The sequence below is a fragment of the Chiloscyllium punctatum genome, chromosome 15 (assembly GCF_047496795.1).
Source record: "Chiloscyllium punctatum isolate Juve2018m chromosome 15, sChiPun1.3, whole genome shotgun sequence".
Taxonomy (NCBI): Eukaryota; Metazoa; Chordata; class Chondrichthyes; order Orectolobiformes; family Hemiscylliidae; genus Chiloscyllium; species Chiloscyllium punctatum.
In genome coordinates this window covers 37,586,111-37,613,753 of record NC_092753.1, presented here as the reverse complement: position 1 = coordinate 37,613,753, position 27,643 = coordinate 37,586,111, and the positions used below count along the sequence as shown (strand labels likewise).

The window sequence follows — 27,643 nt, the reverse complement described above, 5'->3', positions numbered from 1 at the left end:
GCAAACAGTACTCCAGGTGTGGTCTCACCAGGGCCCTGTACAGCTGCAGAAGCACCTCTTTGCTTCTATACTCAATCCCTCTTGTTATGAAGGCCAGCATGCTAATAGCCTTCTTCACTACCTGCTGTACCTACATGCTTACCTTTATTGACTGGTGGACAAGAACACCCAGATCTCTCTGTACTGCCCTTTATCTAAATTGATTCCATTTAGGTAGTAATCTGCCTTCCTGTTCTTGCCACCAAAGTGGATAACCATACATTTATCCATATTAAACTGCGTCTGCCATGCATCAGTCCACTCACCTAGCCTGTCCAGGTTACCCTGTAACCTCCTAACATCCTCACCACATTTCACCCTGCCACCCAGCTTAGTATCATCAGCAAATTTGCTAATGTTATTACTCATACCATCTTCTATATCATTAACATATATTGTAAAAAGCTGCAGTCCCAGTACTGATCCCTGCGGTACCCCACTGTTCAGTGCCTGCCATTCCAAAATGGAGCCGTTTATCACTACTTTTTGGTTCCTATCAGCCTACCAACTTTCAATCCAAGTTCGTACTTTGCCCCCAATACCATGCGCCCTAATTTTGCTCATTATCAAAAGCTTTCTGAAAGTCCAGGTACTGGATCTCCCTCGTCCACCTTCAGAGTTACATCCTCAAAAAATTCCAGAAGATTAGTCAAGCACGATTTCCCCTTCATAAATCCATGCTGACTCTGACCTATCCTGTTACTACTATCCAGATGTGTCGTAATTTCATCCTTTATAATAGAACTTCAAAAGATAATGAATTAAAACTTGATTGAAAATCAAAAGAAAAGCTACATAACATCCTCCAGTGAGATTTAAGGTCAGAATGGGTTGAAACAACTTTTTATAGCCTTGCATTCAACTGTATTTAGTGTCAAATGTCATTGAATAGTAGTATTCAAATCTCTGAGAAATTGAGAGCTCAAGCATGGCCCCAGAAACTCGTGCACAAAACCTGGGATGACACTCCCAGTGTGGAAATGCTGTCAGAGCAGAGATGTCTCTTTTACATTAGATGTTAGACTGATGCCCCACTTCTGTTAGACATTTACATAAATGTTAAACTGATGTTGAAGTTTCTATGGCTCTATTTTGAAGAATAGCCAGATGTGTTATTGTCCAGGCCAAAGCCCCTCAAACCATTTCAAGAAGGCAGCCCAGACTGTAACCTTTCTAGTTGTTTTAAGCAAGTGTAGAATGAATATTCAGGAGTGATGCAGCTGGCCCAAGCACTCAGTTTTAAACAAAGCAGAATTTATTTACAAACTACTGAATGAAACACAAAGAAAAGAGACTGAGTTTAGAATAACTTAACTTATCTGAAAACCCAATTGACTCTATTGCAACTTAATGATGCTGTTCCAAATACTTACAGTCACAAAGTCAGGGAGACGTACAGCATTGAAACAGACCCTTTGGTCTAACTCGTCCATCATGACTAGATATCTAACCTAATCTAGTCTCATTTGCCAGCACTTGGTCCATATCCCTTCCTATTCATATGCCCATTCAGATGCCTTTTAAATGTTACTATTGCACCAGCTTCCACCACTCCCTCAGGCAGCTCATCCCATACATGCACCACCCTCGGCATGAAAGCGTTGCTCCTAAGGTCCGTTCTGCCAAGAACCTGGGTTTGATTCCAGCCTCAGGCAACTGTCAGTGTGGAGTTTGTACATTCTCCCCGTGTCTGCTGGGTTTCCTCCCATAATCAAATGATGTGCAGGTTAGGTGAATTTGCCATGCTAAATTGCCCGTAGTGTTCAGGGATGTGTAGGCTAGGTGCATTAGTCAGGAGTAAGCATCGGGTAGGGGAATGGGTCTGGGTGGGTTACTCTTCAGAGGGTTGTTGTGGACTTGCTGGGCTGAAGGGCTTGTTTCCACACTGTAAGGATTCTAATTCTAAACGTTGCCCCTCTCACCTCAAACCTCTGCCTTCTAGGGTTGGACTCCCCCACCCCAGGGAAAGGAATCCTAGCAGAACTTATATACTTATTGGTAAGGTCCTAGAGAGCATTGCTGAACAAAGAGACCTTGGAGTGCAGATTCAAAGCTCCTTGAAAGTGGAGTTGCAGGTAGATAGGATAGTGAAGGCGGCGTTTGGTACACTTTCCTTTATTGGTCAGAGTATTGAGTACAGGAGTTGGAACGTCACATTGCAGCTGTACAGGACATTGGTTAGGCCACTGTTGGAATATTGCGTGCAATTCTGGTCTCCTTCCTATCGGAAAGATGTTGTGAAACTTGAAAGGGTTCAGAAAAGATTTACAAGGATGTTGCCAGGGTTGGAGGATTTGAGCTACAGGGAGAGGCTGAACAGGCTGGGGCTGTTTTCCCTGGAACGTCGGAGGCTGAGAGGTGATTTTAAAGAGGTTTACAAAATTATAGGGGCATGGATAGGGTAAATAGACAAAGTCTTTTCCCTGGGGTCGGGGAGTCCAGAACTAGAGGGCATAGGTTTAGGGTGAGAAGGGAAAGATATAAAAGAGACCTAACGGGCAACTTTTTCATGCAGAGGGTGGTCCATGTATGGAATGAGCTGCCAGAGGAAGTGGAGGATTGCAACATTTAAGAGGCATTTGGATAGGTATATGAATAGGAAGGGTTTGGAGGGATATGGGCCAGGTGCTGGCAGGTGGGACTAGATTGGGTTGGGATATCTGATCGGCATGGATGGGTTGGACTGAAGGGTCTGTTTCCATGTTGTACATCTCCATGACTCTATAACCTTGCCTATTTACCCTATCTATGCCCCTCATGATTTAAAAAAAACCTCTAAAAGGTCACCCCTCAGCTTCCAACACTCCAGGGTAAACAGCCCAAGCCTATTCAGCCTCTCCCTCCAACTCAAATCATCCATCACTTTCATGTTTCACAACTCCCTTCTGAAAGGAGGGAGACCAGAATTGCACGCAATATTCCAAAAGTGGCCTGACCAGAGTCCTGCACAGCCACAACATGACCTCCTAACTCCTATACTCAATGTTCCAACCGATAAACCAAGGCAACATCCCCAAGATAATCCTCTTGGCAAAAGAGAGAGAGAGAGAGAGAGAGAGAGAGAAAAATCATTATGTTGTTGTTTTTTTCAGGTCCAGCAGCTCCTCTGGATCCCCAGCTAAAACCAAACCAAACCTTGAACTGGAAGAACTAGCCACTATCCTTTCATTTGTACAAGTGTTTTTTAAAAAATGTTTAAACTTTTTCAGGTGGTCATTTCCAGACATATCAGAACCTCTGCCTTTACGAACACTCTGAAAAAAACAAGGACAACATAACCTTGTTGAAGGAGTAGCATCATCACCAGTGTCCTAAGCAACATTGCAAAAAAATTATAAAATGCAGCCATTCAGCTCATTGTGTCTGTGCTAACACAAATCAATGAGTCCCAGTCCCCTGTCTTTTCTCCATATCCCTATTTTTACAAACTCTTTTCAGATAATTGTTCAATTTTATTTGAATGCCAAGGTTAGATATACCTCCATCACAAGTTCGAATCCTGCATTCCAGATACCAGCCATTCACTGCATAATGAAACTCTTTCTCATGTTACCATTTCCTCTTTTTCCAATCTCATGATCTCAGAACTTTCTGAATCACAAAATTGTTGTCAATGGCAACATTTCTTTCCAATTACTCTGTCTAGACCACTCTTGATTTTGAGCATCTCAATCAAATTTCTTCTGAAGTTGCAGTTCTTTAAAAGCAGCTCCAATTTCTTCCACCCACAGAACAGGAACTGCTTATCCCTGAAAACGTTCTCATGGATCTTATGAATGCCTTCCCATCCTTCTTCCGAAAGTATCATATCCAGGACTAGACACAGCCTCCACCTGTGACTGAACCAGTGTTTTATGAAAGATTCATTGACGCTTCATTTCTTGTGTACTCCACATCGCAAGTTATAAAAGCCCAGGATTCTGTATGCTTTATTAACTGCTTTCTTTCAGCCCTATGTCATTACCATATCATTGTTCGTGAGAATTTGTTGTGCACAAATTAGCTGCTGCATTCCCTACAGTACAATGGCATTTACATCTCAAAAGTACTTTGAATTGTACAATAATTACAGCACCAGAAGCATATTCTTTGTACCTGCTCTCAGGAACAGCAGCACAACTTGTCACTCTCCTCCGTCTTTATGCCAGAGCCCCACAATCGTTCTCACGCCAGGTAATTATCTAATTCCCTGACAAAAGCCACAATTGCACAATGGTCTGATGAGTGCCTTGTATACTTTTACCAAGACTTCCCTATTTTTATACTCCATTACCCTTGGCTAAAACAAGAGTTGAAATTCTTGCCATTTGAGTCCACCAAAAACAAACACACACACTTCCTTCCGCAAATTAGGAAATTCCACCCTCCATTTCTTTTAAAACCTGATGGGTTGGATGTGCAAGGTTCAGAGGTAACTTGTGTTTCTCATGTGGAACAGATCATCAACTAGTTAACACTTACAAATCCCAGAACAAACCATCTAATAATAATGAACAAAGAAAATTACAGCACAGGAACAGGCCCTTCAGCCCTCCAAGCCTGTGCTGATCCAGATCCTCTATCTTAACCTGCCACCTATTTTCTATGGATCTGTATCCCTTTACTCCCTGCCCATTCATGTATCTGTCTAGATAAATCTTAAATGACGCTATCGTTCCCGCCCCTACCACCTCTGCTGGCAATGTATTCCAGGCACCCACCACACTCTGTGTAAACAACTTTCCATGCATATCTCCACTAAACTTTTCCTCTCTCACTTTGAACTCATGATCCCTAGTAATTGAGTCCTCCACTCTGGGAAAACATTGCTATCTACCCTGTCTACACCTCTCATGAATCTGTCGGCCTCAATCTCCATCTTTTCAATGAAAATAATCTTAATCTACTCGAGCAAGAATGGCAAAGGTAATTCTTGATAGGAGCGAGAGTGACAGGGGAGTTATTATTGGGGACTTCAACTTCCCAAATATTGACTGGAAATACCATAGTTCAAGTACTTTAGATGGGCCAGTTTTTGTCCATTGTGTGGCAGGAGGGTTTTCTGACGCAGTATGTAAACAAGCCAACAAGAGGTGAGGTCACATTAGACTTAGTACGGGGTAATGAACCCTGTCAGGTACAAGATTTGAAGATAGTTGAGCACTTTGGTGATAGTGACCACAATTCAGTTATGTTTAATTGAGCAATGGAAAGAGACAGGTATACACCAGAGGGCAAGAGCTACTCCTGTGGCAAAGGCAATTACAATGTGATTAGACAAGACTTAGGAAGGATAGGATAAGGAAGGAAACCACAGGGGATGGGCACAACAGAAATGTGGAACTTAGTCAAGGAGCAGCTACTGTGGGTCCTTGATAAGTATGTATCTGTCAGTCAGGGAGGAAGTTGTCGGGTGCAGGAGCTGTGGTTTACTAAGGAAGTTGAAGCTCTTGTCAAGAGGAAGAAGGCGGCTTATGTTAGGATGAGGTGTGATGGCTCAGTTCGGGCGATTGAGTGTTACAAACTGGTTAGGAAAGACCTAAAGAGAGAGCTAAGACAAGCAAAGAGAGGACATGAGAAGTTGCTGGCTGATAGAATCAGAGAATAACTTTCCCTAGGTATACAAGGGATAAAAGAATGAGGAGAGAAAGATTAGAGCCAATCAAGGACAGTAGTAGGACGTTGTGCAAGGAGTCAGAGGAGATAGGGGAAACACTTCGTTAATATTTTTCATCAGTACTCTGTGGAAAAAGACAACATTGTTGATGAGAATACACAGAAACAGGTTATGCGATGAGATCGGATTGAGGTTCACAAGGAGGTGTTAGAAATTCTGGAAAGTTTGAAAACAGATAAGTCCACTAGGCCGGATGGGATTTATCCTATGATTCTCTGGGAAGGTAGGGAGGAGATTGCAGAGCCTCTGGCTGTGACCTTTATGTCGTAATTTTCTACAGGAATAGTACCAGAAGACTGGAGGATAGCAAATATTGTTCCCATGTTCAAGAAGGGGAGTGAAATGGAAAATTAACATTTATTGTGAAATCTATAAAAGCATGATTGAAACAAAGAAGTAAGGGCCTGACTTTGCAAAGCATTGCAGACAGACAGAAAAAATGAAAGGTTAAACCGACAGTAAGGAATTACAAGGACAGTAAACTATTGTATCAACAGTCAAGGAATGAGAAAAACAACTCCATATGCGGAAAGGAACCTGAATGTTCCAGGCTCCTGGCTTTGAGGTGTTGATAAGGAGAAGCATGTTATAGTATAAAGGGAATATGGGAAAGCTATGAGGCGCCCCTTACAAGAGTCGACTTGCCAGTGTATCGGGTCGACTCTGCAGAGTCCAAAAATAAACTTTTTCTTTGCTCTTGCTAGCATTTGAGTCAAGTCGATTTAATTTCCACCACAGGGAGTAGAGCCAACTCTGGTAATTATAGGCCAGTGAGCCTTATTTCAGTTGTGGTAAAATGTTGGAAAAGGTTTTTAAGAGATAGGATTTATAATCATCGCGATAGGAATAAGTTGATTAGGAATAATTAGTACGGTTTTATGAAGGGTAGGTCTTGCCTCACAAACCTTATTGAATTCTTTGAGGAAGTGGCCAAACAGGTGGATGTGGTTAAAGCCATTGATGTGGTGTAAATGGATGTTAGTAAGGCATTTGATAATGTTCCCCACAGTAGACTACTGCACAAAATATGAAGTATGGGTTTGAGGGTGATTTAGCAGTTTGGATCAGAAATTGGCGATCTGAAAGAAGACAGAGGGTGGTGGTTGATGGGAAATGTTCAACCAGGAATTCAGTTACTCATGATGGACAAAAAGGATCTGTTTTGGGTGCACTGCTGTTTGTCATTTTAATAAACGACTTGCACGAGGGCGTCGAAGGATGGGGTAGTAAATTTACGGACGACACTAAGGTCAATACAGTTCTGGACAGTGTCAAAGGATGTTGTAGATTACAGAAGGACATAGATAGGCTGCAGAGCTGGCAAATGGAGTTTAATGCAGAAAAGTGTAAGGTGATTCTCTTTGAAAGGAGTACCAGGAATGCAGAGTACTGGGCGAATGGTAAGATTCTTGATAGTCTAGATGAGCAGAGAGATTTTGGTGTCAATGTACATAGATCACTCAAAGTTGCCACCCAGGTTGATAGGGCTGTTAAGAAGGCATACGACGTGTTAGCTTTTATTAATAGAGGGATTGAGTTTCGGAACCATGAGGTCATGCTGCAGTGTACAAAACTCTGGTGTGGCCGTACTTTGAGTATGTGCAGTTCTGATCACCGCATTATAGGAAGGACATGGAAGCTTTGCAAAGGGTTCAGAGGCGATTTAATAGGATGCAGCTGGTATTGAGGGAAAGTCTTATGAGGAAAGGTTGAGGGACTTGAGGCTATTTTCATTAGAGACAAGAAGGTTGAGAGGTGACTTAATTGAGACATACAAGATAATCAGAGGGTTACATAAGTTGGACAATGAGAACATTTTTTCTGGAATAGTAATGGCTAGCACAAGATGGCATAGCTTCAAATTGAGGGGTGATAGATATAGAACAGATGTCAGAGGTAGTTTCTTTACTCAGAGAGTAGTCGGGACATGGAATGCACTGCCTGCAACGGTGTGGGAATGCCAAACTTACGGGTATTTAAATGGTCATTGGATAGGCATATAGATGAGAATGGAATAGTGTAGGTTTGATGGGCTTCAGATTGGTTTCACAGGGCGGCGCAACATCGAGGGGCGAAGGGCCTGTACTGCACTATAATGTTCTATGTACTCAACTTCTCATCATAGCCAGCACCCTCCGTACCAGGCAACATTCTGGTGAACCTCCTCTGTACCCTCTCCAATGCATCCACTTTTGGTAATGTGGTGACCAGAACTGTACGCAGTATTCCAAATGTGGCCGAACCAAAGTCTTATACAACTGTAACGTGACCTGCCAACTCTTGTACTCAATAGCCTGTCCAATGAAGGAAAGCATGCCATATGGCTTCTTGACCACTCTACTGACCTGAGTTGCCATCTTCAGGGAACAATGGACCTGAACACTCAGATCTCTCTGTATAGAAATTGTCCCCAGGACTTTTCCATTTACTGTAAAGATCACTCTTAAATTGCATTGTTCCAAAATATGTCTCCTTACATTTGTCCAGATTGAACACCATCTGCCCAACTCTCCAATCTATCCATACTCTGCTGTAATGTCTGACAGTCCCCTTCACTACCTGCCACTCCACCAATCTTAGTGTCACCTGCAAACCTGCTAATGAGGCAACCTACACCTTCCTACAAATCATTTATGTATATCACAAACAACAGTGGTCCCACCACAAATCCCTGTGGAAAATCACTGGTCACAGGTCTCCATTTTAAGAAGCTCCCTTCCATTACTACGCTGCGTCTTGTTGCCCAACCAGTTCTCTGTCCATCTAGCTAGAACACTCTGGACCCCATGTGACTTCACTTTCTCCATCAGCCTACCATGAGGAACCTTATCAAACGCCTTACCAAAGTCCACCTACATCCCTTCCCTCATCAATCAGCTTTGTCACCTCTTTAAAGAATTCTATTAGGTTTACAAGACATGACCTTCCCTGCACAAAACCATGCTGCTGACCACTGACAAGACAATTTTCTTCCAAATGGGAATAGATCTTATTCCTCAGAATCTTTTCTAGTGGCTTCCCTACCACTGACATCAGGTACACAGGTCTGTAATTACCTGGATCATCCCTGCTACCCTTCTTCAACAAGAGGACAACATGAGCAATTCTCTGGTCCTCTGGGATACATGTGATTCTGTGATTGGGCAGCCTTTGTTAAAAAAAATCTAAGTGCTCTCAAAGCTCCACCAGGAACCACTTTAAGACCGTCAAAGCTAGTTTACACTTGCAAGACATAACACAGATTCATATGCAGAGACCCATTCTCTGCAATCAAAAGGAATGTGTTCGGGCTTGAGCTCTTTGTAAATTGCTCGAGAGCCTGCAGTTCCCTCCTGCTTTCTCCATGGCAACATATCAACCAGAATTGCCTTGCCAACCAATCAGTACTTGCCTTGTGCATTATAAATCCTTGTAAATGTTTGAAATTGGCATTTGTTCTGATGAGTTCTAGACAAGAAGCTTTGGCAACATCTCTCTTTTCAGAAGTTATTAACAGGAGCGCTATTATAAACCTTAACCTGCACTTTCAGTTCTGAGGGAGAAACTTTCTTCTGACTGAGTCGGTACGTGTCTTCAGTATGTAAGAAATCAATTCTCAAAGGCAGGCGGAAATGTTCCCTCGACTGAGAGCTGCTCCTGAGGGATGTTCTCATCAGAGGCAATGCCTCTTTTGATATGAATGGCACTGTTTCTAGCGGATGACATTTAGCATAGCCTGGAAGGAGATGGCTGAGTTAGACAATGCAGTATTTCCATTTTAGCCTCAAGAAAAAAAAGCACACCAGATTTTTGCTTTAGTAACACAGAGTTTCTTTATAATGGTCAGCAGGATGTCTACATCCAACTTTTCCTCAAGTTAGCTACACATTCATTGAGGACAAGTTGTCTTTCAGCAAACCTTGGCTCTCTGATATTAGCTCAACATCACCTGCATCCATGAATAATTTAATTCATCATCCCTGGAACCTTTTCACTGTTGGTTATATGGTCAATTAAATAACCCAATACTTTTTTTTAAACATGATCATTTATGCAGCTCTGCAGATTTATTTTCATCTGAGATTGCAGAAGAGTGAAATCCCTACAAGAAGCTAAAAATTGGAACTGATTACAATGTCCTGCATTCAATACAAAATTTCACATATTGATGAAGAACTAATCCTGGATAAATACTGACTATGCTTCTCGTAGAAGAGGAATGTGGTGTTGATGAATCTCAATCTGCAAGGTAGTCATCATCAGATCTTTAGAAATAGGAGGAGTAGACCAGTTAAACCATCAAGCTTGCTCTGCCATTCAGTAAGCTCATGGTTCATCTGATTGAGGCTTTTACTTTACTTTCCTTCCTGTCCCACAAAACCCTGGTCTCCCTTTTCGATCAAGAATCCATGTAACTCCTGCCAATATATATTCCACGACCCAGCTTTCACTGCCCTTTGTGGCAAGGAAATCCACAGATTAAAGACTCTCAGAAGAGAAATTCCTCATGGGATGCCCTTACTTGGACTTGTGCCCCTCAGTACGAGATGCCTCTCTGGAATGTAAGATGAACAAATACTGAGCACAATTGTGCATGGCATTCATAAGGCCACAGATGGATTACTGGACACAACTTTTGTTTACAAGTCACAAGGAGTACATGCCTTAGCTGGAGTGTAACAAAATTCACTAGACAGGTTTTTGGGATAATGGGACAAATTGTATCAGCAGATAGCAAGTAGACTAGGCCATACATTTGCTCTAGATTAGAAGAATAAGAGGTCATCTCCTTCAAATACATACAATTTTTAAGAGATGTGACAAGTTTGATATTGTAAAACACACAGGAACAGAATAAAGGTCAGCCATTAAGGGCTAAGATGAGAAATTTCTCCATTCAAAATGCTGTACTCTGGTGATTCATCAGGCAATGAATATATTTAGGATTTGTTTTGGTACTTAAGGCAATTAAGACACATGGATACAGTACAGTAAAGTGGAGCTGTGATAAAAACTATAGATCAACTATAATTCTGTTGAATGTTTGAGGACCCAAGTGGCCTACTCAAGCTCTTACATCTTGGGCTCTTGTAACCTCTGCAAATGCAATAATGTTGCTCCCTACATCTGAGTTTGACATTGGATAAAACCCTAAATAAAGAATAAAGGACTCTAAACCAACTCTTGGCAACATCAACGTAATCCATTTCCCAGCCTGAAACATCCACGAAACAACATCTTCTGCTCCTGTAACTGAGCTAATTCCATAGCCACACTGTCGTTTCCCCGAAACACAATCGGTTTCCACCATCCCAACAAGCCTCCTACAATATAACTCTCTAAAATGCCTTCTAAAAGTCCATAAAATTTAAACACATACTTTAATCAACTTTCTCTGTTTCCCAACAAGAAATTTAATCAAGCAGTCAGACACAATTTGCTTTTAACGAGACATGCCATCTCTCCTTGATTAATCTTTGTCTTTCCAAATGACTTGTACATTTCCTGTTAAGTTTCAGTATATTTTATACGTAACACATCAAGAGTTTTTGAATAAGTAACATCGAACACACTCGAGAATACATAAGATGATATGAATTAGGGACTGGGGGTAGGTCATTTGGTTGTTCAAGGCTGTTCCCCATTCAACAAGATAATTATCAAACCTCCACCACAGCTCAATCTCCCTGCATGACTATCCACCAATACTTCTTTATTTTAAGATTGTAGTTTTTTTCACTATTTCAAATTACAAATTCTATCAGTGTATGTAACATGCCAGACAGTAACACACAGAAAGCTCCCAGATGTGAGCCATGTGACCTGATATACACTGATACTCATTTGAATAGTTAAGCAAATCCCAAACCATTGCTTTTCCATACAATTCAGGGGAATGTTGTTAACAATATGGTGTGCCCACAAAAAGTTAGGTAAGTAGGACAAAGACATTGAGCTTACTTTCCTGAACCTTCAATGTTTCCTCAATGTTTCCACAGATCTTCCAACAAAATGACAGGGGAAGATAGTTAGAAACTCTTTGGAAATTCTGTTGCATTTTCTCAATGCATCCACTCCTCGCAATGATTGTGAACAGACAGCAGAATCACTTCATCTAAGGTGAAATTTAATAAAACCAAGTCTTGCTTTTTGACAACATAATTTACAATGTGTTAAAGTTTATGACTTGTCAGTTCACTTGCAATTAGTTGCTTAATATATGCATCAAACTTGAATGAGTACTATTCTAAATGTATGCTGTGAAGTTTGTTTGCTCTCAGATTGGTGTGTGCTAATATCTCCTGTGTGATAAGTATGAATGTGTGTGAAGCATAAATCCCTAAGATGATTATCTGAATCAATTTGCATATAATTACCATGCACCATCTGTTCCACCAGGGCTTGAGCTGATCTGCTGGCATCTTGCAGTTTTCTGTACTTTTCAGGTTTCTCCTTCTCGATAGCCTACAAGATAAGAAAATGAGCGTACTTGTCACACATTTTAAGGGGCAAAAGAAAAATGACATTCCCTCAAATGAGCGCAACAGGTTATCCTTTGGCTGAATTAATTTGAAACTAAACAATTCCTTTTTGTCATGTGTTGAACATGTAATTTCAGGATATGCAACACACCATGAGTGATCAGCACGTATTACCAATACCTTAACTTATTTAATGTACGATATCAGCTTCTGAAACAAGGTTAGATTTACGCTGACACATCACTCCTGGATAAGTTAATGGAGTGTGGGAGGCTGACAGAAACTAATGCATGCTTTCATTACTCTCTGAATCTAAACTTCAAACAAGCATGTGTCAACTCAGCAAATAACAGTTTGCGTCCTGTTTTCCAATTTCCCATGAATAGTTCTTTTCTTTTTGGTTGGCCGAACTCCATTGGAACTGAGCTGCAAATTACAATCATCATTCCCTGAGCTAAACTTAACCTTAGATATGATGCACTAATTAACAGGCAAACATATTAAAAGCCAATATATAAATTCCTATACTGAGGTCCAATATTTGAACATAATGTGTAAATAAAGTATTTCACAAATCTCACGACTGTCATAACTTTATCCCAGTGTTGGCAAAATCCCTTCAGTATCTGAGATATCTTATTACATTAACATTTATCATAAGATAGTGAATTGAATTGTACATTTTACTTATTATCTTTTACATACTGAACACTTGACATACATTAACTTTTTCCTGAAGATCAGAGATACTTCCTTCTTTCCGGTAGATTGCAAACTCTGGACTTTGAAGGATAGCTTCTGATCGAGTCATCCAGCTGTGTAGCTCTGTTGTATCAACATCAAACCTGCAGAAAGAACAACCAATCATCAACAAAAGCTTGCCATCACTTCTTCACATTTCAATTATGAATACAGGAGGCTGAATATTATGGGACATCCACAAGTGGAAAAACAAGGTGGATCCATAATCTAGGATGCCATGCCATTGGCAATAATGTCCTCTTCCAGCCCACCAACAAAATTGGATATGTTAGGTAGACAACCTGCCCATGCTGAATTGAGGCCCTGAAGTGATCAATTAAGGACCAAAGGACCTTACAATACTCTGCTGCAATTCAACAAGGGAGGCCTGGTCCCAATATGTAGCCCAGTACATTCAGACTGAGGAGTTGCTGGTCAGTGACAGGGGATGGGGTTCCACCTTCCTAGCCCCACTATGCTGCACAGTCTGTCCCCACACCACCTCTGTGCCCAAAATGTGTATATTGAATCAGTGGATAAAGGCATTCTTATTTCCACTCAGGAAGGACAACCCATGAAACGTTGATGACCTTGTTTTAATGGAGTCTGGGATTCTTGCTGCAAAAAATCTGCTTAACGTCATAACACTGGAAATAACATGACAATATTTCTATAGTCGCATTGTATCAATGTATACAGTGGATAAAGGTCAGTATTACTGGATTAGTGGTGCTGGAAGAGCACAGCAGTTCAGGCAGCATCCAACGAGCAGCGAAATCAAATGACAGCGGCGCAATCGACAGCCGCGCTCCCATCCACCCCGAGGCCAACTGCCGGGTTTCTCTGGCTGTCGGCCTCGGGGTGGAGGGGAGTGCGGCTGTCGATTGCGCCGCTGTCATTTGATTTCGCTGCTCGTTGGATGCTGCCTGAACTGCTGTGCTCTTCCAGCACCACGAATCCAGTATTTGGTTTCCAGCATCTGCAGTCATTGTTTTTACCAAAGGTCAGTATTACCTCATTTCTGAAGAGGCATATTAGGTGCAACACCTTAACTCTGTTTCTCCTCCACAGATGCTGTCAGACCTGCCGACTTTCTATAGTATTTTGTTTCTCTTTTCAAATTTCAGATCTCCATCATCCACAGCACTTTGCTTTTATCGCAGTATTATATTTCTTTATATCCATATACATATTTTTGTGCTATTAAACTCAGGGGGGCCAAATTGATGTTGTTTCTAGGGGATAACAATGGATGCAGGGCTGTCTTCTAAGAAAGAATGTATGGCAATTCAAGTGCTGCCTGCTCATTTAAGTGATTGTAGCATGTCACCTGACACAAAGATTTTCTAAAAAGGGAAGTCACATTTAACTGACTTGGAAGATTTTGAAGAGGTTACAGAAAGGCTTAATAAGGGCAACAGATCTGATGTGGTACGTATGGACTTTCAGAAGGCATTTGATACACTGTCACAAAACAGACTTGAGCAAAGTTCCATGTCATGGAATAAAAGGGTTAGCAACAAAATGGATACAAAATTGGCTGAGTGATAGGGTACATATAATAATGGTCAATGGATCTTTTTTTAAGGCAGGAGGGAGGGGTTGTGCTGGAGTTTCTTGCAGTTAGAATTGAGACCCTTGCTTTTCTTGATATGTGTCAGTAATGTAGATTTTGGGGTGCAGGGGACAATTTCAAAGCTTCAAGATGACACAAAATATGGAAGAATTGTAAACTGTCAGATGAACAATGCAGAAATCCAGAAGGAGACTGACAATTTGGTGGAATGTGCAGATAGGTGATGGATGAGTCTTAATACAGAGAATTATGATGCATTTTGGTAGGAAGAACATTGAAAGACAATATAAAATAGGAGTACAATTCTAAGCTGTGGGAAAGGGGTTGGTGTTCAGGAGCAGAGAGAACTGAGAGTGAATGAGCACATAGCATTGAAAGAGGCAGGACAGGTGAACAGAGCAGTAAGCATGCATGCATTATCCTCAGTTTTATTAATACGGACAATAGTGTGCATGTGCAGGGACGTAATGTTGAAGTTGTATAAGGCACTTGTTCACCCACAGCTGGAGCACTGTGTACAGTTCTGGGCAGTATGTTATAGGAGCGATGTGACGGCATTGGAAACAGTGCAGAAGCGGTTTGCAAGAATGGTTCCAGGGATAAGGAACTTCAGTTATGCGGACAGAATGAAGAAGTTGGGACTGTTCTCCTCGAGAGGAGAAGGCTAAGATGAGATCTGTCAGGGATTTTCAAAGTCATGCACAGGCTGGGTAGAATAGATAAAAGGAACAAGGCATAGATTTTAAATGATCCGCAGAAGAAACAAAGGTGAAGTGAATAAAAATGTTTTCACTCAGAATAGTTAGGGAATGGAATGTTCTACCGAGAAGTGTGTTGAAGACAATTTCAGTTGAAACATTGAAAAGGACAGTGTACATTATATTTATCCAAATAATCATCCAAACTTATGGGAAAAATGGCAGGAAATTAGTTATAATGGTCAATTAACGAGCTGGTGCAGATATGCTGGGTGAATGGTCTGAAACAATGCTATGATTCTGTGACATTGGTTGCTGACTCAGTTGTTCGTCACACAATCGGGAAGACAATGGCACAATGGTCATGTTACTACTTTGGCAATCCAGAACCTCAAGCTGGGGATATGCATTCATATCCCATCAGAGCAGATGGTGAAATTTGAATTTAATAAAAATTTGGAATTAAAAGGCTCAGGTAATTAAAAGAAAAATTCTGGCTTGTTAATGGCCTTAGGGAGGCCAATCTGTCATCCTTACCTGCAACTAACTCCATACCCACAGCAATGTGCTTTATTCTATCTGTACTGTGAAATGGCCCTCAAAAGCCACCCAGATCGAGGGGCAATTAGGAATGGGCGGAACATGAGGCCCAAGCATATTCCACATACAGTTGTTTTAAAATCTGCCAACATTGGACATCAACATGAGCAACATTTTATTGATTCCCACATTTCTTGACAACAGATCTGCTAAGAACTCCAGGGTTAAGCCAGTGGAAGCACTGATTTGGCACCTCTGCAATCAATTTATTCAGATTGCGTGGGGCAACATGGCTCCCATTGTACGCACATTGGCCAGATTGTATAAATTGTGTAGTGGCGTCATTACACAGCGTTTACATTTATCACCCAGTTTGTTATGGTGTTTTTAAACACAGATGGCAGAGTGGACTGCTGCATGATGTCTGCTGAGATACCAGGCAGTGAATTGCATAACATGCTGCGAATGGTCATGCATCAACTGGACATTGAGGGAGTTAAGTCCCTTCTGGTTGCTGTACATCTCAGAGTTGACATGCAATACTGAAAAGATGATTGATGTTTTGTGGAAAACAATCAGCATCATGGGAAAACCTGCAATCCTCATGCCATCGAAAATGTGTTTCATTAGCGCTGGAAGAAAGTAAACCATGCTGTCTAACCTCATAATCAACCTGTCCATACGCAATTTCGATGCACTTTTGTTGCATACACAGTACCATCTTATGGAAGATGGTATTCAGTGAGGCTTGCATGAGAAGTTATGATTTGGAGATGTCGGTGTTGGACCGGGGTGTACAAAGTTAAAAATCACACAACACCAGGTTATAGTCCAATAGGTTTACTTGGAAGCACTAGATTTCGGAGTGCCGCTCCTTCATCAGGTGGTTGTGGAGTGCACAATGATGAGACACAGAATTTATAGCAAAGGTTTACAGTGTGATGCAACTGAAACTATACATTGAAAAATACCTTGATTATTTGTTAAGTCTCTCATCTGTTAGAATGACCATGTTAGTTTCATTTCTTTCATATGTAAATCACAAAACGCTTTTTAAAAGTTACATTCTCAGTTAATTGTAACAATTGGTGTCAGTGCAGATAAGATGTTGAGATGTTGAAGGTGTTAGCACCCTGTGTTCTCTGTCTTATCAGGGACAGTCAACATAGCTTTATGCAGGGTGGTCTTGTCTCTCAAACTTGATACATGGTGAGTTGGTAAGCTGGACACAAAATTGTCACTGTCACATGAGACAGAGGGTAGTTGTTGAGGAGTACTTTTCTGACCAGTGTTGTTCCACAAGAATCATTGCTGGGACCTCTGTTGTTTGTAATTTCTATAAATGATTTGGGTAAAAGTGTAGGTGGTCTGATTAATAAGTTTGCAAATGGCATGGAAATTGGTGCAGTTGTGGATAGTGAGGAAGGTTGTCAAATGATACAGTAGGATATAAATCAGTTGGAAACCTGGGTGGAAAAGTGGTAGATGGAGTTTAATCCAGACAAGTGTGAAGTGATGCATTTTGGGAGATCAAATGCAGAAAGAAAGTATACAGTAAATGCCAGGACCCTGAGGAGCATTGATCTACAGAAAGGTCTTAGATAAAAGTCCACAGTTCCTTGACAGTAGCAATACAAGAAAATAAGGTGATGAGAAAGTATTTGGTATGCTTGCCTTCGTCAGTCAGGACATTGAGTATGAAAGTTGGCAAGTCACATTGCAACTGTATAAAACATTAATTAGGCCATAATTGGAGTTTGCAGTTATGCACCCCACACTCTCACAAAGATATGGAGGTTTTGGAGAGGGTGCAAAAGAGGTTTACCAGCTGTTGTCTGGATTGGAGTGAGTTAGCTGTAAGAAGAGGTTGGACAAACTTGGATTGCTTTGGGGGAGTGTTGGAGGCTGAGGGGTGACCTGAGAGATGTACAAAAAGACTGAGAGGAATGGATAGGGTGAGTAGTCAAAAGTCTGTTTCCCAGGGTGGAAATGTCAAAATCCAGGGGGCACATGTTTAAAGTGGGATGGGGAAAGTTTAAAGGATATACACAAGACCTGCTTTTTGTGCAGAGGGTGGTAGGCACCAGGAATGTGCTCCCAGGGGACGTGGCAGAAGCAGACATGATAACAACATTTAAGAGGCATTACGGCAGGGAACAGAGGGGCATGGACCAGGTTTAGGCAGAAGGGATTAATGGTGTCACGGTCAGGACAGACATGGGCTAACTGTTCTATAGTCTATAATGTGTAGAAAAGGTAACTTACCTTTTTGGGTCAGTGTTGTTGAATGCTTTCATGTGGTTTCACAGTGGATTCTGAGAATGGCAATTCTCAGCAAGCCCCAGTACTCATTGTTTATGCAGAGCACCACAATGCACTGTGTACGCTCTATCTAACTTTTCCTCCCAGCGTAACATCAGACAGTGAGCAGGGCTAATCTAACAGTAGCTTGCCTGTAATGACTGGTGCAAAAAAGGAAATCACAGGATCAGGGAAACGCCATCAAAGGGAACCAATGGAACACAGTGAGTTAATTAGAAGTAATCAAAGCAGAAGGTTGCCAAAGTCAGTCTGGTAGTCAGTCAAGGCAAGGACTGATTAGGGACAGTCAACATGGCTTTGTGCATGGGAAATCATGTCTCACAAACTTGATTGAGATTTTTGAGGAAGTTGCAAAGAAGATTGATGAGGGCAGAGTGGTAGATGTGATCTATATGGACTTCAGTTAGGTGAATGACAAGGTTCCCCATGGGAGACTGGTTAGCAAGGTTAGATCTCATGGAAAACAGGGAGAACGAGCCACTTGGATACAAAACTGGCTCAAAGGTAGAAGACAGAGGGTGGTGGTGGAGGGTTGTTTTTCAGACTGGAGGCTTGTGACCAGTGGAGTGCCACAAGGATCAGTGCTGGGTCCTCTACTTTTTGTCATTTATATAAATGATTTGTATGCAAGCATAAGAGGTAAAGTTAGTAAGTTTGCAGATGACACCAAAATTGGAGGTGTAGTGGACAGCGAAGAGGGTTACCTCAGGTTACAACAGGATCTTGACCAGATGGGCCAATGGGCTGAGAAGTGGCAGATGGAGTTTATTTCAGATAAATGCGAGGTGCTGCATTTTGAGAAAGCAAATCTTAACAGGACTTATACACTTCATGTAAGGTCCAAGGGAGTGTTGCTGAACAAAGAGACCTTGGAGTGCAGGTTCATAGATCCTTGAAAGTGGAGTCGCAGATAGATAGGATAGCGAAGAAGGCATTTAGTATGCTTACTTTTATTGGCTAGAGTATTGAGTACAGGAGTTGGGAGGTCATGTTGCAGCTGTACAGGACATTGGTTAGGCCACTGTTGGAATATTGCATGCAATTCTGGGCTCCTTCCTATCGGAAAGATGTTGTGAAACTTGAAAGGGTTCAGAAAAGATTTACAAGGATGTTGCCAGGGTTGGAGGATGAGAGCTATAGGGGGAGGCTGAACAGGCTGGGACAGTTTTCCCTGGAGCGTTGGAGGCTGAGGGGTGACCTTATAGAGGTTTACAAAATTATGAGGGGCAAGGATAGGGTAAATCGGCCTGATGAAGGGCTTTTGCCCGAAACGTCGATTTTATTGCTCCTCGAATGCTGCCTGAACTTTTCCAGCACCATTCTAATCTAGACTCTGGTTTCCAGCATCTGCATTCATTGCTTTTACCTAAATAGGCAAAAACTTTTCCCTGGGCTTAGGGTGAGATATAAAAGATATAAAAGAGACCTAGGGGGCAACTTTTTCACGCAGAGGATGGTACGTGTATGGAATGAGCTGCCAGAGGAAGAGGTGCAGGCTGGTACAATTGCAACATTTAAGAGGCGTTTGGATGGGTATATGAATAGGAAGGGTTTGGAAGGATATAGGCCGGGTGCTGGCAGGTGGGACTGGATTGGGTTGGGATACCTGGTCTGCATTGATGGGTTGGACCGAAGAGTGAAGAGATTGAACTACCCTGATGTGAGCATTTTTTTTGAGGGAGTTCTGACGCTCGAACGTTAAATGAAAGGAATTGGAATCCCTTGTGCAGGGCACAAACATTTAATGACATTTGGTGACCCACAGCATCATTAACACTTGGGTAGATTGCAGAAAAACCCACGGATCTGCCTTGGCCACATCTGCTATTCAAAGTGCAGCAAGATTTGTTCAGTCACAGTTTGCCTATAGATTCAGGTTTATCTCCGGTTAATTCTTGACAGTAGAGTACAAGATAAACATTATGGGTAGTTTATTCACCTGATATTGTAATGTAAACTTTGACAGTTTCAAAACAATGGAATCTTACAGCTTCATTTTCTTAGGATTCCAAACTTCGTTGCAGCACAAATTTAATGCTTTCGTCCGAACAAAAATTCCGAAAATCCTTGAAAAGGCTCAAAGAGAATGCACCCCATTTCCATCCAGCAAACAATGATTAAATATGGGGGGAATGTCTCAGAAATATTCTTGTCAATGTTCCTTTCAGAATCACCTTACTTGATTTGAAGCTGCAGGTTACCAACACGATGAACACACTTCATTATTCAGGACCCTGTAAAATTGCTGAACTGCTAACTGTAGCCATTTTCCCTTCACAAAAAAATCCACACTCTTCAAATGATTTTTGTGGGAGCAACATAATCGGCCTCCTTTTTAAAAATGCTACTGTTAATACTTTAAAACTTGAAAATTATAGAAGCACACCTCAATATTTCCAGCAAATATTTCCTTAAGAAAGAAAGAGGGGGGAGGAATCAGTTTGAGGTGAGGAATATCCACCAGACAGATTGTGTGGACAGAACAGGCAACTGAAGTATGACCATTAAATGAAACTGATACAATCTTGAAACTGTGTGAAATGAATGATGTAAGTAGATTTGGGAATGTGCAAAAGCACTAAATGATGAACTGTAATGATCTTGGAGGGTTGGAGGAGATTACAGAAATAGGGAGGGATCTGGAAACATGGTTGAAACTTTGGAATTTGCAGCATTGCTTAGCCCCAGAGCCAACTGAGATCAGAATGTACAGGGGTGATGGTTGATTGTAACTAGCTGAGAATTAGGAAATAGATAAAAGAGATGAAGTAAGTTTATCAAGATTGGAAGCAACTTTCCCTCTCATCTTTATCTCACGGTTTATGGATATCCAAGGGTATGCATGACACAGACTTCAGGCAATGGAAACTAATAGCATGCCAATTGGCATGTTGGAATGTCCCAGCAGCTGCTCTGTCATGTGAGACAGAAGTTTTGGTGATGGCTTAAATATATGATTGGAAGCATATTTTGCGATCAATTATAACACCAAAGTAGTGGATGCCACTGACAATTGTCAGAAAAAGAAAAGGATTGACAAAAAATCGTTTTCAATTCTCTGCGTTTAGTTGGATACAGTTTCTGTTCATCTACAGTGCTATAAATTACAGAGTGAAAAAAATGGTCAGACGTAGCAGTGAGGTGGAGCTGGGTATTGGCAATGTATGCGTGTTTCTGCATCATTTCACAAGATGCAGAGAGGATAAGAAAAAAAGTCTTTATTGAATTGAAATCAAGATGTATATGTTCGTTCCTGTAAAATTTTGGGAATGCTTATCTTTCTCAATTCTGACCTCCTCCAACAATCCAGCCACTCTTTTAAAACCCAACTTCAGTCTCATCTAGTCCCTACTTCATGATTTACTTCATTTCCTCTTTCAGCTTTACTAGTTCTCTACATTAGAGAGTTAGGTCCCTCACCTTATGATCTCAATTAGAATAAGTACTGTTCAACTGGAAAAGGGAGTAATTAAATAACATCTTTAATTTAATTGGAAATGATAATCATCAACTTTGACACACCTTTGCTTTTCATCTCATTTTTCTTCAAATATTTAGTGCCAATGGCATCGTAAAGAAAACCAAAAATACAAGGAGGATCTAAATGATTCAAAATTGAATTCCTGCACCTTGGAGTAAATCAGTCCCTTTGTTAGCTGTTGTTCATCCACCTTTCTCATGCAGCTGGATCATCATTTAGGCCCGTATCCACAATAATTTAATCAGGAATAATCAAAACTGTACATTTTAAATAAACAGAAAAGGAACAAAATTCAATAAGTACTTAAATTCACTCATAATTCTCTGCAGCAGATGTTGGAACTTGGTGTTGAAAATTTTGGAATTTTTCCAGAAGACTTGGTGAAGAGTAAATGGCAGAAAATTGGATCAGGTTGGGATCTTGATCTGATCCAGCCTGATGGGGAAGTAAAAGGCTGACATAGTTCATAGCATTCACTTGTGTTTCTCACTTTCTAAATGTTATAAGTACATATGGGACAAAAGTGATTGGAAAGGGACAAAATGTATCTGAAGGAAAGGACACAAAATTGAACAATTGGCAACACACCCACACACACTCTACTGAAGCTGCTGATGCAGTGAGGCCATTAACGAACATCATCTTTGTCATAATTGGTGGTACATTGAGAAAAATCCACAACTGTCCAGCATGCAATCACAGAGATGATAGTATCTCTCCAGGATCCATTTGTCTTATTATGTGCACTTTTAGCCACCTCCAAGAAGGGCAAAATTGCACCCAGTAAGTGTGGCAGCATTGTTAAACACCAAACACCCTGTTTCAATGCACAGAATTAAACTGTAGTTTCCTCAATAATGCTCTTGGCTTGCTATTAAGACAAATTTATCAACGCTTTCAATATTTAATAGCATGCAGTATGAAGCAGTTCACCTCACTGAAGAACCAGCAAATTGTGCAGCTCAGAAGGAACTTGACCAAACATGGGAGCTGTCCACTTGAATTTTGCACCTCAGCATTATCCCGTAAAGCAATGCAAAAGACAAGAGACAATAGACAATAGGTGCAGGAGTAGGCCATTCAGCCCTTCTAGCCTGCACCACCATTCAATATGATCATGGCTGATCATTCCTAATCAGTATCCTCTTCCTGCCTTATCTCCATAACCCTTGATTCCACTATCCTTGAGAGCTCTATCCAACTCTTTCTTAAATGAATCCAGAGACTGGGCCTCCACACAGCCACCATTCTCTGGGTGAAGAAGTTTCTCCTCATCTCTGTCCTAAATGGTCTACCCCGTATTTTTAAGCTGTCTCCTCTGGTTCGGCACTCACCCATCAACGGAAACATGTTTCCTGCTGCCAGAGTGTCCAATCCTTTCATAATCTTATATGTCTCAATCAGATCCCATCTCAGTCTTCTAAACTCAAGGGGATACAAGCCCAGTCGCTCCAGTCTTTCAGTGTAAGATAATCCCGCCATTTCAGGAATTGACCTTGTGAACCTACGCTGCACTCCCTCAATAGCCAGAATGTCTTGCCTCAAATTTGGAGACCAGAACTGCACACAGTAATCCAGGTGTGGTCTCACCAGGGCCCTGTACAGCTGCAGAAGCACCTTTTTGCTTCTATACTCAATCCCTCTTGTTATGAAGGCCAGCATGCTATTAGCCTTCTTCACTACCTGCTGTACCTGCATGCTTGCCTTCATTGACTGGTGTACAGGAACACCCAGATCTCTCTGTACTGCCCCTTTACTTAAATTGATTCCATTGAGGTAGTAATCTGCCTTCCTGTTCTTGCCACCAAAGTGGATAACCATACATTTATCCATATTAATCTGCATCTGCCATGCATCTGCCGACTCACCTAACTTGTCCAAGTCACCCTGTAATCTCCTAACATCCTCATCACATTTCACCCTGCCACCCAGCTTAGTATCATCAGCAAATTTGCTAATGTCATTGCTGATACCATCTTCTATATCATTAACATATATTGTAAAAAGCTGCGGTCCCAGCATGGATCCCTGCGGTACCCCACTGGTCACTGCCTGCCATTCCGAAATGGAGCCGTTTATCACTACTCCTTGTTTCCTATTAGCCAACCAATTTTCAATCCAATCTAGTACTTTGCCCCCAATACCATGCGCCCTAATTTTAGTCACTAACCTCCTCTGTGGGACTTTATCAAAAGCTTTCTGAAAGTCCAGGTACACTACATCTACTGGATCTCTCTTGTCCATCTTCAGAGTTACATCCTCAAAAAATTCCAGAAGATTAGTCAAGCATGATTTCCCCTTCATAAATCCATGCTGACTCTGTCCTATCCTGTTACTACTATCCAGATGTGCCTTAATTTTGTCCTTTATAATAGACTCCAGCATCTTTCCCACCACTGAGGTCAGACTAACTGGTCTATAATTTCCTGTTTTCTCTGTCCCACCTTTCTTGAAAAGTGGTATAATATTAGCCACCCTCCAATCCTCAGGAACCGACCCTGAATCTATCGAACTCTGGAAAATGATCACCAACGCATCCACGATTTCCCGAGCCACCTCCTTCAGTACCCTGGGATGTAGACCATCAGGCCCCGGAGACTTAACAACCTTCAGACCTAACAGTCTCTCCAACACCAAATCCTAGCAAATATAAATTCCCTTAAGTTCAGGTCCTTCAGCCACTGTCACCTCAGGGAGATTGCTTGTGTCTTCCCCAGTGAACACAGATCTGAAGTACCCATTTAATTCTTCTGCCATTTCTTTGTTCGCCGTAATACATTCCCCTGTTTCTGTCTTCAAGGGCCCAATTTTAGTCCTAAACATTTTTTTGCTTTGCACATACCTAAAAAAGCTTTTACTATCCTCCTTTATATTATTGGCCAGTTTACCTTCGTACCTCATTTTTCCTCTGCATATTTCCTTCTTAGTAATCCTTTGTTGCTCTTTAAAAGCTTCCCAGTCCTCAGTTTTCCCACTTATCTTTGCTATGTTATACTTTTCCTCTTTTAACTTTACATGTTTCTTAACTTCCCTCGTCAGCCACGGCCGCCCATGCCTCCTCCTGGAATCTTTCTTCCTTTTAGGAATGAACTGATCCTGCAACTTCTGCATTATATACAGAAATGTCCGCCATTGTTCCTCCACGGTCCTCCCTGCTAAGGTACTGCACCATTGAACTTTGACCAGCTCCTCCCTCATAGCTCCATAGTCCCCTTTATTCAACAGAAGTACTGTCACTTCCGACTGTACCTTCTCCCTCTCAAATTGCAGATTGAAGCTTAATGTATTATGGTCACCACTTCCCAATGGCTCCTTCACTTCGAGGTCTCTAACTAATTCTGGTTCGTTACACAATACCAGATCCAGAATTGCCTTCTCCCTGGTTGGCTCCAGCACCAGCTGGTCTAAGAATCCATCTCTGAGGCACTCCACAAAGTCTCTTTCTTGAGGTCCAATACCATCCTGATTCTCCCAGTCTACCTGCATGTTAAAATCCCCCATAACAACTGTAGTAACATCTTTGCGACAGGCCAATTTCAGCTCCTGATTCAACTTACATCCGACATCCAGACTATTGTTTGGGGGCCTGTAGATGACTCCCAAGAGGGTCTTTTTACCCTTAGTATTTCGCAGCTCTATCCACAGTGACTCTACATCCCCTGACTCTAGGTCCCCCCGCGCAAGGGACTGAATAACTCCCTTACCAACAAGGCCACCCCACCCCCTCTGCCCATCAGTCTGTCCTTACAATAGCACGTGTAGCCTTGAATATTCATTTCCCAGGCCCTGTCCACTTGAAGCCACGTCTCAGTTATCCTCACAATATCGTATCTGCCAATTTCCAAAAGAGCCTCAAGCTCATCCATCTTATGTCTAATGCTTCGTGCATTCATGCATAGTATTTTTAATTTGTTACTGCTCTCACCCTTCCCATCAACCTTACAGCATGATCCCTTTCCGAGTTTTCTGCCTCATTGATACAGTTGTCTTTCTTGACTTCTCTTGTTCTACTTTCCCTTCAATTTCCTTTTTAAACATCCAGTTTGTCCCCTCCTCCCCACTACTTAGTTTAAATGTAGCGGTGTTGCAGTGAAAAACCTGCCTGCCAGAATGCTGGTCCCTAACCTATTAAGGTGCAAACCGTCTCTCTTGTAGAATTTATGCTTACTACAAAATATACCCCAGTGATCCAAGAACTTAAATCCTTGCTTCCTGCACCATTTCCCCAATATGCCTTTCATATTCATGCCCACAGTTGGTGCTGGCTCTCCACATTCAGGGTGAATAGTTTTCTCCTTACTTCCTCACTTGTTCATTTTGTCGATTATTTAAAACCTGTGCATACTCTCATTACAATCCCACTTGCCAAAGGTATTTTCTCCATACTTGTATTATCAAAGCCCCACTTAAATTTTAATATTTCTAAGAGGTCTCCCCTCATCTTCTTCGCTGTACTGAGAACAATCACAACTTTTGAACTCACTCCACACTATTGGAAGTCTTCCAACTTTGGATAGCTTGCTGACAAACCTTCTCTGATCTCACTCCAGGTCATTGACAGCAACCTAAATTGTCATGCTCAAAACTGTACATTACTTTCCAATGTAATCAGAGACTTAGAGGTTCAGCATAACTTCATTGCTTTTCTAGTCACTGTCCCTTAGCAGAGCTAAATATTCTGCATAAAAATGACTGTTTGTCATTTTTATAAGTGACCTGGACGAGGGCGTAGAAGGGTGGGTTAGTAAATTTGCAGACGACACGAACATCGGTGGAGTTGTAGATAGTGACGAAGGATGTTATAGGTTACAGAGAGGCATTGACAAGCTGCAGAGCTGGGCTGAGAGGTGGAAAATGGAGTTTAATGCTGATAAGTATGAGGTGATTCACTTTGGTCGGAGAAACCGGAATGCAAAGTACTGGGCTAGTGTTAAGGTTCTCGGTAGTGTAGATGAGCAGAGAGATCTTGGTGTCCAGGTGCACAGATCCTTGAAAGTTGCCACCTAGGTTGACAGGGTTGTTAAGAATGCATACAGTATTTTAGCTTTTATTAATAGAGGGATCGAGTTCCAGAACCATGAGGTTATGCTACAGCTGTACAAAACCCTAGTGCAGCCGCACTTGGAGTATTGTGTACAGTTCTGGTCACCGCATTATAAGGATGTGAAAGCTTTGGAAAGGGTGCAGAGGAGATTTACTAGGATGTTGCCTGGTATGGAGGGAAGGTCTTACGAGGAAAGGCTGAGGGACTTAAGATTGTTTTTGTTAGAGAGAAGAAGGTTGAGAGATGACTTAATAAAGACATATAAGATAATCAAAGGGTTAGATAGGGTGAACAGGGAGAGCCTTTTTCCAAGAATGGTGACGGCGAGCATGAGGGGGCACAGCTTTAAATTGAGGGGTGATAGATCTAGTACAGACGTCAGAGGTAGTTTCTTTACTCAGAGAGTAGTAAGGGTGTGGAACACTTTGCCTGCAATGGTAGTAGATGTGCCAAATTTAAGTACATTTAAGTCGTCATTGGACAAGCATATGGGCGTACATGGAATAGTGTAGGTTAGATGGGCTTCAGATAGGTATGACAGGTCGGCGCAACATCGAGGGCCAAAGGCCTGTACAGCGCTGTAATGTTCTAGGTTCTATACTTTCTTATCTGCCTTCTCAACTTCCACCAGAAACATTTCAATATCTGTGAATATATATGCTAAGTTCATCCATTCCTTGACCCCTACAAGATATTTACATAAAAAATTACTCTTAATGTTGTTTCTCCCATAGTGCATCACTTCACATTGTTTGGTCAAAAATACTGCATTTGCCATGCGTCCGTCCATTGTGTTATTAAGCTATAATTTCCATAAATCTGCAACTATTTGCTATTTATTATGCTGTCTAAATCTATATCATCCACAAACTTTGAATTGTACTCCTTTACAAATAGGGATTTTGGTTGGGATCCAGACTTCAGTGTGAAATAAGGTCCTAATACCAGACTGCGTTGAGAACAATCACTGGCAGTGACTTCCTCTGAATTGGCTAACCAATGGACACTCAGAGCTGGAAAGCCATTAGGAGAGCCTCCACTACAGAAGGAGCTGTAACATATCATAGTGAATAGGGGAGAGAGAA

General features: G+C 41.6%; 1 protein-coding gene across 16 annotated transcripts in view; it reads right to left on the bottom strand.

Moving 5' to 3' along the window:
• The window catches only part of dmd (dystrophin), a 1,983,813-nt gene that overhangs the window by 1,129,550 nt on the left and 826,620 nt on the right, over positions 1-27,643 (bottom strand). For all 16 annotated transcript variants that reach the window (XM_072585000.1, XM_072584994.1, XM_072584999.1 and 13 more), the window contains 2 exons: positions 12,878-13,001; positions 12,052-12,139 (listed from right to left, as the gene is read on the bottom strand). In XM_072585000.1, the coding sequence (XP_072441101.1) occupies positions 12,052-12,139; positions 12,878-13,001 (212 nt within the window). The remainder of the gene's footprint in view (positions 1-12,051; positions 12,140-12,877; positions 13,002-27,643) is intronic.